General features: G+C 36.7%; 1 protein-coding gene across 1 annotated transcript in view; it reads right to left on the bottom strand.

Moving 5' to 3' along the window:
- Window positions 1-18,593, bottom strand: part of ZNRF2 (zinc and ring finger 2) — a 95,067-nt gene that overhangs the window by 24,589 nt on the left and 51,885 nt on the right. Inside the window, exon 2 of the mRNA XM_038557223.1 lies at window positions 17,982-18,077. Within this exon, the coding sequence (XP_038413151.1) occupies window positions 17,982-18,077 (96 nt within the window). The remainder of the gene's footprint in view (window positions 1-17,981; window positions 18,078-18,593) is intronic.

The raw sequence follows: 18,593 nt of genomic DNA, 5'->3' as shown, positions 1-18,593 counted from the left end.
AGTTTTTGAAATGAAAACAGTATTTCACCAGTGCAAACTTAATGATGTGGAATGTAGACTGTTTCGGAACATCCAGGAAGAAAGGGAGGAGGTGGAGAAGACAAAAGTGAACAAGAATGGGGGAAAAGTACAAAGAAAACCCTTAATTTTAATGGAAAGATAGAAAAATATGTTTAAAGATACACATTAAAGTAAGGTAATAACAAGATGCACAGTAAAAGCTGTAACTTAATCTGGAGGGAAGGGAAAGCAACTTGATCAATCCAGAGAAGGTTGGACAAGAACAAAGTGAAATAAATAACACATCAGTTTTAATATAAAATATGTGTATTGAATAGTGTAACAGAACATCATATATCTACTATTCAGCCTCCACAAATCAACTTATTTGACATGGATTCAAACAAGCAAACAAAAAACATACGGAAACACAGGAAAGCAACTGTCCTGGAGCACATGCAAAGATATAGCACCTCAGGAGTTAGGAAGAAAAAGAAGAGAGAAACCAACTTACAAAATAAAGGTGACTCTAGAAGCATAAGAGCAAGCAGATATTCCTGAAATCACAGGGACTGAAGGAGTCAGAAACAAGAAAAATAAATTGGAAATGAAGAAAGTGTTAAAAATTGAAGAAAAGGGATCCCTGGGTAGCACAGCGGTTTGGCGCCTGCCTTTGGCCCAGGGCGCGATCCTGGAGACCCGGGATCGAATCCCACGTCGGGCTCCCGGTGCATGGAGCCTGCTTCTCCCTCTGCCTATGTCTCTGCCTTTCTCTCTCTCTCTCTATCATAAATAAATAAAAAATAAAAATAAAAAAAAATTGAAGAAAAAAAACTGGCATCCACTGAAAACAAAAGAGATCCAACTGCACATCTATAGCCCAAAAAAAAAAAAAAAAAAATTCAAGGGGCACCTGGTTGCCTCAGTTGGAAGAGCATGCAACCCCTTGATCTCAGGGTCATGAGTTTGAGTCCCAGGTTGGGTGTAGAGGTTACTTAAATAAATCAAATAAAATAATATTCAAGAGGATATTACAGAAATGAAAATATAAGTAGAGCTGCATATTTGAAGGGCACATTGAGTCCTAGAAAAAAAAACTAGCCATGAAAACCCAAATCTATTTAAAATATATCCTTCTGGTGTCAGACTTCTTCATAGTAGCATTTTAACACAATGAGACTGGAAGAATGTTCATAGTAAGAAAGTGTACCCAAAGATTTCACACCTAAGCAAGAAGTCTAGAAAACTACTTCCATGAGCCCTTCTCAAAGGATTTACATGAGGATGAACTTCAGCTAATCAAGAGATATCTAGAAAAACAAAAAGACTGGCAGTGAGAACTGAATCTACTTAACTGTAAGACCAAAATAAATGTGGGAATTATGATTAGATAATGTATAAATTGAATACCTAAAGAAAGGCAAAAGAGCAAATTATTATCTTTAATAATTGGGTGTCAAAAAGTATCATTTAAAGCTGAGAAAGCAAACAAGAGAAGTATAAATATATTTAATACTATTACAAGTAAACAAGAGCTATTGTAATAACCAAGATCAAGATATAGAAGAAGGAAAGGGAATCAAGGTGCCTGGGTGGCTCAGTTGGTTAAGCATTTGACTTTGGCTCAGGGTCCTTGGATCCAGCCTGCATCAAGATTCCTGCTTCAGTGGGGAGCCTGCTTCTCCCTCTCCCTCTGCCCTCCTTCTCTCATTCTCTCAAATAAATAAAATCTTTAAAAAAAAAAAAAAAAAAAGGAAGAAATTTTTTCATTTCATTTCATTTCATCATTGCTCATAGAAATTAATAGTATGTAAAAATATGGGCATCAAGGTTAAATAGTTATACTTACAAAATTAATCTCTAAAAAAAGATATACAGTTCTTCCTAACTAAAAAAAAATATGGAGCACAGAAAAACTGGCCACTTGGTGCAACATTTCTAAAAAGCTATAAAAACAGGAAGTATAATATAAAATAATGACAGATGGAAAATTAGCTGTATTACTAAATGTAAATAGGCTAATCCAACAGTTAAAAAAAAAAAAGACTAGATTGGATCCCAAATAAAATTAACCCTATACGGTATACAAAAAGTATATCTAAAACAAAAAGATGAATATAAAAGGAAAACACCAAGCAAATACCAAAAAAAAAAAAAAAAGAGAATTACACTCTTAATATCAGACAAGGTTATAGGGCAAAAAGCATTAAAAGAGACATAGGATCCTTTAAATAGTAAAAGATGCAATTTGCGCCTAAGTTATAATAATTATGAATAAAAAATCATAGTATCGACATTCTAAAAGGCAAAAAAAAAATAGGTAATACAAATAAAAATAGAAATGTCAGCAGGAGAAAACTAATTCACCTCAGTCCATGACAAAAGAAGTGAAAAACAAGATGGATATAGACCTTTGGCAAATGGAACATTCGCCAAAAATGACACATATTAAACAACTAAGAAAAACTTAGTAAATTAAAATACAGAACAGAACTAGCACAGATAATATCCTCTGGTCATAATATAATAAAACTAGAAAACAAATAGCAAAACTGGAGGAAAAAGGCACCTAACACCCAGGAATTTAAAAAAGACTCTCACTTAAGAAAGATATCCTGAAAATACAACTAAACAAGAAAGTAAGAGTGATAAAAATATATCAGAATCTATGGAACAGAGCTAAAATATAAGTGATAACTCCTATCCTTGGATATTTGTGCTAAAAAAGGAAGGGAAGGAAAAAAGGATAAAAGAAAATGAATTTTCAGAAATGAATTTTAAAACAGGAAAAAATGATAGATCCAAATGTATCTAAGGCCAATAATAAAAAGGGTGGAGAGCAAATATAGATCCGTAAGTAAAAAAATTGGGAAAACGATCACATTTGGGCAGAAAAGAAAAAAATCCATAAGGGGTACCTGGGTGGCTCAGTCAGTTGAGCATATCTGCCTTTGGTTGAGATCCTGATCTCAGGGTCCAGGGATCGAAGCCCCAGGTCTGGCTCCCTGCTCAGTGGGGGGGGGGGGGGGCGCACGAGAGGGGAGTCTGCTTCTCCCTCTCCCTTTGCCTCTGTCCCTCCCCTCTGCTTGTGCAGGCATGACCTCTTTCTCAAATAAATAAATAAAATCTTTTAAAAAAGAAACTCCGTAAGAGACTAACTTACTAATAATAATATACAGCAGTGAAATATTTAACTTTCTACTTTAAAGAAGCAAAACAGACCGAAGGCAGAAATCCAAACAGATCAATTTCTATAGAAATCAGAGACGGTTGTCTAAAAGTGATTATCAAAAAACATGAGGCCCAGACACTTCCACAGGGAGTTATACCAAACCTTTGAAGTTCAGATGATTTGAATGCTATTTATACAGCTGCAGAGCATACAGAAAGGAAATCTAAATTATTTCTTCTGAAGCAAGTGTTAACATTGATTCTAAGACTCAAAAAAGATTACCCCCAAACCAGCCAACCTCATTTTTGCAAAAATCCTAAATAAAATACTAGGAAATACACTCCAGCACTACACTAAAGATAAAACTCGAAGTATTATCAGATAGAACAAATTCACATACGTCACAGACCAAGCAAGGCTTCCAGGACTGTATCCCATAGACCTACTCATACACATACAAAATACCAGGAAAAAATTTAACATCCTTCAACCAGGGACTGGTTAATAAACTGTGGCTTACCCACCTATAAAATGTAAGGTTATTGTAAAGAACAATGAAGCTCATTTGGAATAATCTCTAGGATGTATTATGAAAAAAAAAACAAAAACTCTAAGGTTCAGAACCATCTACAGCATGGTATCACTGTGTAAAAAGTGTGGGGGCAGATTATGTGTATATATTTGCATATGTATTAAATATGTCTGGAAGGATCACAAGAACTGGTAGTACTACTGCCTGCCTCTGGAAAGGTAGTTGAGGGGCTGAGGTGAGAGGGAGACTTCACTGGACATCCTTTGGGTCTCTCTGCTTTGGAACTACTGAATACATGTTACCTATTCAAACACAAAATTAAAATCAATTACAAGAAAGGGATGAGCAAAAAGATAGCAGGCGGATGCAAATAAAAAGAAACTGTAGGGAGACAATTCTCCATGGCTATTTCATGTTTCAGCGTGTCTCAGACTCTCTTTTCAAAGCTTTCTGTAGAGCAAACAGCATTGGGAAGACTGAGACAGTGTCATTTCCAGAGCCAAGAGCAGACCTGCTTACTTTCCACAATAAAAGATTCAGGTTCCCTAACGAAGCTCAGGGTTCCTCTTCTGCAATGCAACTCACTGAGTGTGCAGATACCACCTGACCCTTCTCATAGCATCCTGTGAGAATTGGGGCTGGAAGAAGGGGCACAAGAAAATATTAATATTCTGGCTATTGCTATGAGTAATAACAATAAAAATCCTTTGATTCTAGTTTCTGCCAGAATCCATGAAACTGTGGCAGGCTAACTTGTCAGCTTGCAAGAAGGATAAAATCTCAGGCCCTTCGCAATTTTTGATAAGTATTAGTCAAAATAATATTGGATAAAACAGATTATTAGGTAAAGCAGAAGAGAGAAGTATATAATATAAAAAGAATCAATCCAAAAGGAAAATAAATCCTAAATATTTGGGCAAATAACAGCTATGAAATATACAAAGTCAGGAAAAAGACTGCTGCAAGGCAAATATCACCAAAAGAAACTTAAGGGACTTCAAATAAAAGAAAAAAATTGATAAAATTATAGCCATAGAGGGGATACTGTAACAAACTCCTTAAATGTCAGACCATGTAGACCAGACATAAGCAAGGATACAGACTATTTCAATAATGCAATCAAACTCAATTTATTGGGAGTATACACACACACACACACACACACACACACACACATACATACACATATTTTTTTTTTTTTAAGATTTTATTTATTTAGAGAGGCAGAAAAACAGGCTGAGGGAGAAGCAGGCTCCCTGCAAAGAGCCCCATGCGGGAATCAATCCTGGATCCCGGAGTCTCGGATCCAGGGATCACGCCCTGGGTTAAAGGCAGACGCTCAACCGCAGAGCCACCCAGGCGCTCAACCGCAGAGCCACCCAGGCGTCCCCACATATGTATTTTTAAAAAATAAGTAAATTGGGCAGCCCAGGTGGGCTCACCAGTTTAGCGCCGCTGAACAAGACAAGCACGCCTATTGGCACCACTATTATCTACATCATTTTTAAGCTTCAAACTATTGCAGCAAGACAAAGAAACATATATAAACACTTGAAAACATTATCTTCATTTGCAGATGACAGTTATGTCTAGAAAATCTAAGGATTCACCTATAAACAATAGCTTCTCTTTAAATCAGCAAAACCAGTTTGAAATTCAAGTGGCAGAAAAAAAAAGAAAACAAAAACAAAAAACCCGTAACAGTAACAAAACTATAAAATACTAGATATCAACTCAACAAGTGTAACAGTAAATATATAGGTTCTCAATGAATCAAAAAATAGAGAGACAAGCCATGTTTCCTTGGTAAGTGGAATTTTAAAAGAACAGCATTGAGCAAGGACAGTATGTACACCTGAAACTTTTGTTATATATCAATTTTATCTCAATTTTTAAAAAGAAGCATACATCTTAAAAAAAAAAAGCATACATCTTTCTTAGTGATTTAATAAAGGGTAACACAGTCAAGTTTTCTGTTAATGAGTAAACTGCATATTCAACTCATTTGTACTCTGTATCTAATAAACACAAAATGTCTAAAGTTAGAAATTAAGACTTCAATAGAAGCCCTCACTGTGAGAATCCCACAATATATAAAACCTAACACAAGGTAAAAATTAACTCACATTTCCCCTCTAAAAATGATAAACTGGGATGCTTGGGTAGATCAATGGTTGAGCATCTACCTTCGGTTCAGGGCGCGATCCCAGAGTTCCATGAGAACAGAGAACAGAGAACCTGTTCTCCCTCCGCATTATATCTCTTCCTCTCTCTCTGTGTATCTCTCATGAATAAAATAAAAATGATAAGGTCTTTTGTTGCTGGGCTTAGAACAGTAGCTTCCATTCCCCTAAATCCCTCTCATGTACATTGAGATGTTTATAATAAACTAAGATCTTACAAAAAAAAAAAAAAAGATCATGTACTTCAAACTACATGTGTATGTGTGCCACATACACCTTTTTTTTAAAAGAGATAATGTTTATTTTATTTTTTTTAAAAGATTTTTATTTATTTATGAGAGACACAGAGGGAGAGAGAGAGAGGCAGAGACACAAGCAGAGGGAGAAGCAGGCTTCATGCAGGGAGCCCGACGTGGAACTCGATCCCAGGTCTCCAGGATCACGCCTTGGGCCAAAGGCAGGCATGGAACCGCTGAGCCATCCAGGGATCCCTACACCTGCTTTTTTAGTATATCCTGAGAGCACTTAAAACGAGAGAGCATATATGATGCATGAGAAGATTTTTGAAGAAAATTCTTTTATAGCATCACTAACATGAATGTGGAAATTTAAAAGAATTTTTTTTTTTATTAAAGAAATTTATGGTTTGCCTCTGAGGATTAAGTCTCCAGGTTAAACTTTTACTATTATGTATTTATTTACTGATTGACTCAGATATATTTATTTTATACTTTTGGTTCTAACCCAGTATTATGCTATACTAATTTTGTTGCTCAAATTGTTCATTGGCAATCCTCTGAGATTGGCTCCTGTGTCCCTCTGACACAACCTTATCTTTTTGAACACTTCCTTGCTTTCAGACAATACAAAATCTCCAGCTTCCTCTTTATTTTCTCTGCTCCAGCCCTAGGATCAGCTATTTTACCATTGGAGCCTGGTTCTTTTTACTGGAGATTTACTTCTAAATATTTAGAAACCAAGATCTAGGTGCTGGTTGTCAAAGATTTTTTAGTTATAAAAAGGCTGCTCATACCAAAAAGCATTACAAGGAAAGGCCTAAGACTGAGGTGAATGCTAAGGAGTACAGTTTAATGAGATTAAGATAAAAGAACACCCAAATAATCATAATCTAGGAGGTGCTGAGAGGTCAAGAAGTCCAGAGATCCCACATCAGTCTAGCAGAAAAATGGAAGAAATCAAGCAAATCCTAAATCTTATAAATATTTAGATGGCAAAGAAGTAGGACTATCTAGAATATATTCTTCATGACTTTTATTGTTATATTACATTATATATTATATATTATTTTTATATATATATTATATATATTACATTATTATATTATATTGTTATATTACCTTAATACCCTTAAAATGTTAAATACAATCCTCCTCAAAATGCAGGGCCACTATGCTAATATTGCCTTCCCTGAAACCAAACTACTCAATGGCTGAGAATATACCTCTCATGCCATGTCTGAGGCAAATCCAGGGAATTATTTTGAATTATCAGGGCTACTGTGGAGGAAAAAAAGGATTTTAAAAACAAGTTATTCAAGTAATAAATGGCCACTGAAAAAATATTCACAAGCATTTCTTTAATAGTCCTCTCTAATATCTTTCTTTAACTCAATAAACTATTCAGCAACTCTCTGCAGAATCCTTACTTCCCCCTTTTTTAGGCAGGGGGAAAAAAAATCACATTTCATAATTTTCACATTTTGCAAAGATCAACATCCCTGGCATTTGTTTAGAGGAACCAGATACTCTCTTAACTATCTCTTTACCCCAAACTGAGTCACTCTACTGTTAACCCTCAAGTCACCTGAGACTCTTTGTTGGAAAGGCTTATTAACTGCAGGCAAAGTCAACTAGCTGGACTCAGGTAATCTGGAGGCTCCTCACTCCTTTCCTCTGTCCTTAAAATGTATACTCTGCTTCCCTTCCCTATTCTCAGAAGCTGCCTCAAGGATACAGCCTTGAGATAGTTATGTGGTATTGAGAACATGAGGACAATATAAGCAACTAAACCTAGTTAGGGACTCTATATAATCTTTTAAGATTTGGCAGGCAGAGATCAACCCGTACTGTTGCTGCCCAAGACAAACTTAGTATTTAAGTTCCCGTGCTTATTAAAACTGTCACCTACCGGGGTACCTGGCTGGCTCACTCAATCAGAGGAACATGCGACTCTTGATCTTGGGGTTGTGAGTTTAAGCCCCACTTTGGGTGGAGAGATGCTTAAATAAATAAATATTTTTTAAAAACAAAGAACTGACCCCAGCAATTTGGAATGGTAATGGTCTGTCTCTTCCTTTGGTCTCTGGCCTCTCCCTGGTCTCTTCTTGCCCTCTGCATAGCAGGGCAGTTTCAGGTCACAACTGGGAAACTCTGGGGAGCTTTGAAGCCAACACTTCTCCCTCTTGTTTTCTAGCACTCACTAAGCCCAACTCATCCTCTCTTTGTAATGCCTTGACATGACTCTTTCTCTTCTTGCTTCACCTAACCATTTCCACACCAAGTATCACACCATTCTCTAAACTGGTCTTTAAAGGAATTACTTTCTTTACAAACATTTTTGCATATGAAAGATCCAAGTTTGAAATAATTTCTTTTTTTTTTAAGATTTTTATTTATTTATTCATGAGAGACACACAGAGAGAGGCAGAGACACAGGCTGAGGGAGAAGCAGGCTCCATGCAAGGAGCCCGACGTGGGACTCGATCCGGGGTCCCCAGAATCACACCCTGGGCTGCAGGCGGTGCTAAACCGCTGCACCACCGGGGCTGCCCTGAAATAATTTCTTAAAAACTTCTTTATACAGCCCTAATCTATTTTTTCTTTTTTAAAGATTTTATTTATTCATTCATGAGAGACACCGAGAGAGGCAGAGGCAGACACATAGCAGAGGGAGAAGCAGGCTCCCTGAGAAGCCCAATGCCGGACTTGATCCCAGTATTCCTGGATTGATCGTGCCCTGAGCCAAAGGTAGACACCCAACCACTGAGCTACCCAGGCATCACACTAATCTATCTTTTCACCTTCAATTCTCTTATCATTTTCCATTGCCCCAAACAATACCTGCCTACTTGTTATTTCTCAACAGGCCCTCTGTTTAAATTGTATTAAATCCTTTCAAAATCTAGATTAAATATCTAAATAATTTATCTTTTTCTATACATATAAAGTATTTTGCGAAAGGGCAAAACTGTTGACAGATGTGGACTGAGTCCTAGCTTTACTCTCACAGAGGAAAAGCAAAAAAAAAAAAAAAATGAAATTTGGAAATGCACTTTATTCATTATTTGTATTAGAATTCCTTGGAAATAAGACTTTGTTAAATATCACACATCTTAACCAAAACAAGAGAGTGACCAGGGAACAAATCTTTTCCCTTTGAGGAGAGATATTGTCAGTTCACTTGGTCTTTTAGGGTCTCTTGTGTTTCTTCGATTTCTTAAAATCAGAAAGTTTACTACTTTAAATGTTAGAATGTTTTAAAAAAATCAACTTTCTGAAAGTGATGCAAGGATAAGGAGAACACAAAAGAGTCAAGACTGATAAATGATATGAAAGATCTATGAAATGAAACAAATCAAGAATTGGTAAATAAATGTCATCATCTCGAAATTGTATTAATGAAATCAGAAAAAGAATCTGAAACCTACTTCATGCTTTAGAAATCTATCAGAACTTTCTTCTCACTGAACTATGTATTTTAGTTCAATTTCTAGTCTATGTATCTCCTTTGAATAGTATGCCATAAGAATGCATCTCCAGAGAAACAGTTATCCATGTAAGTCACTATACTTTCTACAGTACTTCTTTTCTATAGGGAGCATGAAAGGACCTAGGTTTCCAGAAGATTAAGCAATCTGCCTGTCAAATTCAGACTTCAGATTTTAGCTATGCAGGCCATGAGGTTGCTCATAAAAAGCAAAAAGTATTTTTTTTTATTAAAGTGCAGCTTAAATTGTTACATCATTACAAGAGCAGACAGTCAAATTACTCTCCCACTGCTACCCACTGCTTCTCCATATCTTATACAAATTACTGCTGTGCAAGACCTTCAGACATCTAATTTGGGATTAAATAACTATGGGCTTTTAAAATAAAATATCAAAGGAATTGCAGATTTGTTAGCATGTTAAATATGGCACCTGCGATAGGTTTCCTCTCCAAGTCAAAGGAAATATTTCTTAGTAAGAACAGCTCTTGTTTACTTAGCACTCACTACCTACAAAGAACTATGCATGATTTTTCACTTGATTCTTATAATAAATCTATTATGAGTACTTCTAGCCCTAAGTTTCTGGGAGAGAAAACAAAGACCAAGCTGACACATCTGTATGTAGCAGAATGAGGACCTGAAGAACTCAGCAAGCTGAATTCAATGTTAATACTTTGTTCAAGGTACTGCTGTTTTTTTATAACATTTTAAATGCAAATTAGTGCTGCTTTTGAGCAGCTATACATTAAAAGTAGGGCAGTAAAACTGAATTTAGTATCTTATAAAATAGGCATACAATTTTCATAAATGTATGACTGTAACAATGTTTAAGTTTCTTATATGACCATTCCTGATCCATTGCCTTTATAAACACATTACTACACAAAACAAAAAGCATTTTAGAAATGCTAATACAAGTGGAACAAGGTATTACTTCAACATTTTTCTCTTTTTATTCAGTACTTGGTTTATGGTGTCTCTAGGTATGATTTCATTTTTATTTATTCTGTTTGGCATCATAATGCTCCCGTAAATCAGAGAATTCCTGTCTTTCAGCAATTCTGGAAGGTTCTCTGCCATTTCCCCTCAAATATTGCCTCTTGCCAATTCCATCTCCTATCTCACATGCATAATACCTTTTGTATAGCATGTTATTTATACCTTTCGTCTCACGGTCTTTTAGTGAGCCTATGCCTCCACACTATATAAACTTCATAAATATTTCTCCGTTTTCTTCTCCCTCATTAGGTGGAAAAGGATGGCTAGGGTGGGCTGGAGGTGAGGATTTCCCTTCTAGTTCAGTTAGGCTCTGGTTAACTAGTTTCCCTGAGGCAAGCCTTGTTGAGAACAGAGTCCTCTGGTATATTTCAAAATGGTCCCTTTCCCCCAACTCTTACCAGAAGCAGGAGGGGATTCCTCTCCCATATTTATGATGGGAACCTGGTCAAGCTCCTGGAGGAGAATCTTACAAAACCGTGGAGGCCCCACTGTGACTTGGTCACAGTGGAGTTTTAAACTCTCAGATTTGTCTGCATGAGCCCCCAGCAATCATCATTTACAGTTTAGGTTTACCTACCCTTGGCACTGGTTTCCTGCACTGGTTCCGACTCCTGAGCCTCTGCTCCAGTAAGCCAAACCTAAGACTCCTCTGTCTCTGCAATCACGGTGTCCTCCCATCTCATGAACCAAGAAAAGTTACTGGTTTTTCAGTCTGTTCGGCTTTTTACTTTTTGCTAGGGCAGAGTGGCTACTTCCAAGTTTCTTCATATGTGGAACTAGAAACTAGAAGTAAATTCCATCTCTTTTTCTAAGTTTATTTTATATATGGTAGATGCTCTTATTCTAGGCTACACGCCATGTACCTCTCTCATATTCTCCACCACTGTTATACTCGGCTTTATTTCCTCAGACCCATCTTATACCTCACTAACTCTCCTTACAGTTCTATCTAATTTGCTTTTAATCTATTTGTTGAGATTTTAATTTCAATAACTAAAGCCTAAAGAGTTCGATTTCCATCTTTTCGCCATGTGTCTTTTTTTTTTTTTTTTTTTGCTTATTTCCTATTCATCCTTTATTTGAAAATAAATCTATTTATAGTTCTAAAGTTCTTGAGGGTGGTAATTCTAATCACATCTGCTCTCAGTCCTTGTATATTTTTAATTTTTCATCACAGGTACACCTTTAATAGATAACAGTATATTTCTATAGGATCCCATGTGGGTTTTAGAATAGTTGTGCTTTTATTTTGCCAGCCTCTTCTAAGGTATCTATTTTGAAATATCTATAATATAATAGTATAAAGGGTTTTACACTTTCTACTGCCTTCAATTTCACAGCATTGCATGACAATCTATGGTACAAAAAAACAACTTTACTTCAATGCTGTCCTATAATGTAGCCCTTTACCACGTCATTTAAAACTATTAAGAATCCACTTTTAAAAGTTAAAACTCAACCACAGTAACCACACCAAGGCAAATAAATAAACAGAGATGCCAAATCACAAATAAAAGAAACTCCACAAAAGCAAAGGTCACACAAACTCAGACAATGATAACTAACCACCTCCTTATTTAAACTCCTGCTTTAGGGCACCTGGGTGGCTCAATCGGTTAAGCAATCATCTGCCTTCAACTCAGGTTATGATCCTGGGGTCCTGGGATTGAGGCCCGCATCCGGCTCCCTGCTCTGTAGAGAGTCTGCTTCTCCCTCAGCCTCTCCCCATCGCACACCCCCTCTCCCTGCTTGTATGCTCTCAGAGGCATGCTCTCACTCTCAAATAAATAAAATCTTTAAGAAAAAAAATCCTGCTTAATGGTTTGCAAAAAAAAATTTTTTTTACCTCAATTATAGAAGATATGCCATTTTCAGAAAGCATCCTGAATGCAGAAAGATTAAAACATGGGGAAGGGGTCTTAAAACCAAGAAAATGTAGTATGTAAGGCAAAAATCAAGTTTATAATTTAAAAGGAAAACTACAACCACCTGGAAAGCCACATACCTACAGAAGGAAAAAGTACATTTTTTTCTTACATAGAAAGCCAGGCCACTAGAAAGCTACTTGTGCACACCAGAATCCAAGTCTGACTGCCCAGTGTAATGTATCTTTGATGTTTAAGTCTGTAAGTTACATTCTCTGGCTGACTGCACAGAAGGCGGGAGCCTTTTTTCTCACTTTCATGACAGAACAAGCTCCCTTCCAAGTGACTCGATCTTTCTTCAAATTTGTTTACTTTGACAGCGTAATAGTCACATCTTTGTCTGCAGACTCAGGTTTATTCCTGATGATTCTGAAAAGCTCTGCTTTGCTTCACTGATAAGTTTATAATTAACTCTCAGAAGAGTAACTCTTAAGTTACACCTCTTTCAAGTACCCATGCACACACATAGTACCAACTACCAATAAAGCAATGATTTCTCAAATACGAATCTTTACCACCCTCAAGCACAGGAGACTAAAATAAAAACTGTACTTCATAGGACAAAAAAAATGGTATCATCCAAACTTTAAGGACCAATAAAATCAAGACTAAGAATTTGCCTATAATATTTATTTCATTTTTTAGTTTTGGTTCTGAACATTGTAGAAAATGAGGAACAAGGAAATGAAAAATTCTGCACTCATAAAATTTATATTAGCTTCACAGACTACACAATGAATGATTAGGTCCATAAACTAAACAATGAAGCACACACAAAAAAGGGAAAGTACACGAAATAAGCAGTGATGAGGGACAGAAGCAGAAAAATGTTCACCTTTAGCCCAGAAGGCTGACCTATAGCCTGCATAGTTCCGATAAGGATCAAATATGGACTGGTTGCTACATTCTTAAGGGGGTCTCATGACTGTATATGTCACCGACAGTTAATATCAAGCTGAATGATAAGCACCAGAGAAATCTTGTGAAAGTGGTTTTACGAGTAGAAAGTCAAAGAAAACACTGATGATCTAATACTGTGTGTCCCCTCCCTCTTGAACACTAAGCATATACCCAGCCGCTTCACACAAAGTGCAGCTCTTACTGCCTACAGGTCCTGTCCTTGTACTACTTAAATGAACTTACTAAGCTGCACCGTAAAACATCTCAAGAGTTCTTTCTTAACTTGCCCGGCACACTCAGTGATCCTGCAACAGGCAGTCCCTGACTCATAGGTGATCTATACAGATGAATGCTCACTGTGGAACTATGAATTTTTTTCCATTTGCCAAAACACCATCTGCAATAGATAACCACTCTCATCATTCTGAATCATTCCCTGCCAGACTGCCTTGGGCCTCCTACCTGAACCTCTGCTGAGCCAGCTGCCTTAACCCTGAGAGCTTCAACTTAGCCCATTTTCTTTTTCAGTTACCAAGACTTGAGTATTTGCATATAGTATTACAGGTTAAAGAAGAAAAAAAGGAAATTATTGTGAGCTAGTCTGGAAACCAAACCAACATTTAAAGTAACATCTCTGAGTATAAATCTAAAATTCTGAATCACCAGCTTCTATTTAAATTTCTGAAATTCATCTTATTCTAGAGATGGACTATAAATATATCCAGCCTGAAAAACAAGCCCAACTAATCTCCTTGCTGTGAATATTTATACAGTTAAATTAATATACATTCAACAAATAAATTTCCAAATTTCAATTCCAGTTAGTGTAGGAAAGGATGTAAAAGGTGGAACTTATTAATAAGCACTATGCTGAATAGAATTCTCATTTGAGTATCAACACAATTTAAAGGCTCCATCTCTCTCCACAGAATCAGTTTCCAGGAATTCAAATATGAAGTTATAAAAAGTCCAAGTGACTAAAACAATTTCATTTCAGAGACTCTGACTCACCTCGCTCTAAACTTTATAGTAATCCTAGATGCCTACCTTAGGCGTTAAAGAGACCAGTTTTCACAAAGCGTCATCACCTGTGATAGAGGAGATTTGGGAGCCTGAAGCGTAACAGAATATGCTACCACAAAATAAGCCTCTTTGGTATAAGGATTATTTTAAAAGACTGAAAAACAGACACAGGAGAAGCTCTGAAAACAGAGTAAAAATTATCCTTTTGTAAGAGAAATTTACATTTATAAAGGAAATCTGTTTGTAAGGGTGTCTCTCTTTCAGCACCAGGAAGAAAAGACTGACTCTAAATCCTAAGAGAATATTGCAAGACAATCTCATCTATGGAGAAGGAGCAGACTTAAATATGCATAACAAACCCCTTGTTTACCATGATTCTTCTGGTAACCTCCCACAATTAGCCACTCCCAACCCCACCCTTACTTTGTCTTTAGCTGAAAATGGTATTCAAACACACATTCTAGACCATCTCAGAGATTTGCTTCTTTTCCCCTGGATATCTCCCATGTATACAAGATTTAACCAGGTTAAACTTTTGTTTGTTTTTCCTCTTCTTAATCTGTCTTTTATTAAAGGGCTCGCCAAGAACTCAGAAGGGAAGAAGGATTATTTTTTTCCTTCCCTGCGGGGTTCTGCCCTCAAAAGAACGTGGTGTAAGAATTCCCACAGACTGTTATGGGGAGGCATATTGTGCATTAGCCACCACTGTCTAATCTAAATCAGTCAGTCAAAACTCCTCCTTCTTTTACCACAGCTGGCCACTTGTCTCATGTTTAAAACTTCAAGAGCCACATATAATTTTTATGAAGAAGCTGTTTTGGCTGCTTGTTTCAAATGTTTATGGACACTTAATATATATTTAACAAATTTAAAAAGTTTCAGATTTACCTACTATAAAGTAGGTAGCCATTCTTAAAAATATTTGCGACTTTGCTTTTTGCATTAAGTTTACTAACTTCTGGACTGGAAGACTATCAAATACTTAAAATCTAAATCCTTGGGTTTATAGTGTTCAATAACAAAAATTCAACTCAGTAAATTTTAAAGTCTGATTGGCTTTATTAATCAGTGAATTAGGCAGCGTCCTATCTAGCAAGTAGAGGGGAGCTCCAAAGGGCTACAAGAAAGGAAAGGTTTCTAAAGGTAGAGAGGGAGTGGAAAAAAGAAAATGATTTGCAAAGAATCCATTGTTTTAGGTAAGGTCACCCTTCCAAAGGGAAGTGAAGGGGTCTATCAGATTTCCAGTGATGACCAGGAAATTCTCATGTTGACTGCTTAAAGGCTACATTTCTGAGGGGCTGTAACTGCAGTTAGGCTAGGTATTAAAGTCCTGGTTTACTGAGTTGGTGCCTTGATCTAAGTGACACGATCTTGGGCCTGTAGGTTCCTTTTTAGCAAAAAGTATCCCAAGCAGAATGTTACCTACTGGGTCTTGAAGATACATTCAAGACACCAAATACATGAGCTAGTAAAAAAAAAAAAAAAAACCTTAATGACTTGAGTCCAGTTAAATCAGGAAATCAAAAACTGACAAAAATCAACATTCACAAAGACTGTACTGTACATATATCACACAAAAAGTAAATGTACTGAATACTAAGGTTTTATGCAAATATAGTCAAGGAATTAACATTTTGCTTTCAAAATTCAAGGCTAAATTCTTAACATTTAAGGGTTTTTAAGACACATGTAATAAACATAATAATTATGAAGGGTAAGGATAAGATAATTGAGTACAAATGAGAAACAGGCCCAATCACTTTTATCTCAAATTTTGAACCTGAGAATGCTTATTTTTAAGTACCTGAATTGTAACTGTATTATGCAAATTAGCCAATTCAATTTCACAATGCAAAGAGGTTTGGATATAATCAACAGGTACATTTACTATTCAAAGGAATTGCTACAATCTCCTTTTACTTATTCTTTGGAAAATAAGTGGGAAAAAAGAGTTCTATTGTCAATGATGTAGGAAAAGACATTAGGGTTCCAAGCCATTGGTTGAGAAAGAATTCTTGAGACGTCTTTGGTGCAAAAAGGTGGTTTTATTAAAGCATGTGGACAGGATCTGTGGGCAGAAAGAGCTACAGAGGGTTCATGAGGAGTGGCCCATTGTGGACTTCCAAGTTGGGAGGGGGTTAGGGATAGCCTAAGTCTCTGAGGAATTTTAGAAGCAAGGTTCCAGGACCTTGAGGGGTTAGCTCTTGTTGGGAAAAAGTCATTTATTATCATCTAATAAAACCTGAGTCATGAGACCCTTCAGATGTATAATTGGTGGGTCATGTGCTTAGGGGATGATTGCCAACATGTATCTTAGGGGTAAGGGGTAAAGGAAGTTTCCAAAGGAATTTTTTTATGTTCAAGTAGACTTACAGGATCTGGAGATTGGGCTAAGACTGCCTTTTGCTCTTATCAAAGTATTAACATCGAGGCAGTTGAGTCCCTAGAGGAAGGTCACTCTGCCTGTTTCAGTGAGCTGTAGGCAGTCAGGAAATTTAATAATTTTTCTTCTGCCTTTGTTTCCCACATCAGCCACTACTATAATAGTGTGGCTGAAGCACCACTACATTAGAGAGAGATTCCTAAAACAGTTTGCAAAAAAGTTAGTCAGGGTAACATGTCCATTTCAATACTAAAGTCTACCTCACCCCAGCATTTTTGTAATCTGGGGAGAAATTTCAGATTCTTAACTAAGTGCCACTACATTGATTAACCTATGGCTGATGCTAGGTTGTAAGATCCATCTCTGTTTTATTCACTGCTGTATCCCAAATTCCTAACACTACACCTTATACTCCACAGGTTCTCAAAAGACATGTACTGAGGGGTGCTGGGTGGCTCAGTGGGTTAAGCGACCAACTCTTGATTTCACTGGGGTCATGATCTCTTTAAAGATAAAAGGGGGATCCCTGGGTGGCTCAGCGGTTTGGCGCCTGCCTTTGGCCCAGGGTGCGATCCTGGAGTCCCGGGCCTGAGTCCCGCATCGGGCTCCTGGCATGAAGCCTGCTTCTCCCTCTGCCTGTGTCTCTGCCTCTCTATGTCTATCATGAATAAATAAAATTTAAAAAAAAATCTTTAAAGATAAAAGAACATCTGTTGCATGAAGTCAACCTTTCAATCGGCTTCACCGTTTACTGGTGCTCTTCCTGCTTATTCTATTTTTTTTTTTCTGCTTATTCTATTTAAACCAATTATATTTGAAAAATCCCTGAAATTTCTTATAGGCTTCTGAAATTTGTCTATTAATGAAGTTTTGAAAAAAACCAGGAATGAATCATGTGATTTTGTTTTTCAAGTCTATTTCAAAAAGTACCAAAGCTACACTGAAAAATCTTCCCTGGGATTTTAAATGTCTGGAGACTGTGGTCATGAAGGAACAGTAAAGCCAATGCACCAAACCAGCTAAAATACCAGTTAGCTCCAGGGTTCCTTGCCTTTTAAATTTCACCTAAAACATAAAATTCAGAAAATCTACAGTAATTCTAATTTAAAATAGTATTTTAAAGCACTGAACTTACCATTATAGGTTATTCTTGGCTTTGTTAAACACATCACAAGATGCAAATCCATTTCATCTGAAGGTACAAATTTTGAGCATACAGGGCACTTAAATCCTAAAAAAGTAAAAGAAATCCATTTTACTCAATTATTCTGAATATACAATTCCATTTTTTTAAAAAAGCATCAAAGACCAAAAGCATTTCAAATTTCAGTATTACAGTAATAACTACTTAATTGCAAGTTATGTTGGGGAAAAAGAGTTTAAGTATAACGGACTTCAATCAATTTACAAGGACCATCCCATTTTAAGTAAAACAAACACAGGGATCCCTGGGTGGCGCAGCGGTTTAGCGCCTGCCTTTGGCCCAGGGCGCGATCCTGGAGACCCGGGATCGAATCCCACGTCAGGCTCCTGGTGCATGGAGCCTGCTTCTCCCTCTGCCTGTGTCTCTGCCTCTCTCTCTCTCTCTCTCTCTCTCTATCATAAATAAATAAAAAATTAAACCAATGACTTTCTACTCTGAAGATGAGGTTTAAAAAAAAAAAAAAAAGTAAAACAAACACAAATGAGAAGAATTAGACTCACTACAAAACTCCCCTATCTTTTTCTAATGTATGGGGGCCCAGTG

This window comes from Canis lupus, chromosome 14 (genome assembly GCF_011100685.1).
Source record: "Canis lupus familiaris isolate Mischka breed German Shepherd chromosome 14, alternate assembly UU_Cfam_GSD_1.0, whole genome shotgun sequence".
NCBI lineage: Eukaryota > Metazoa > Chordata > Mammalia > Carnivora > Canidae > Canis > Canis lupus.
The sequence above is the reverse complement of the archived record's forward strand: the minus strand, read 5'-3'. Positions and strand labels throughout refer to the sequence as shown.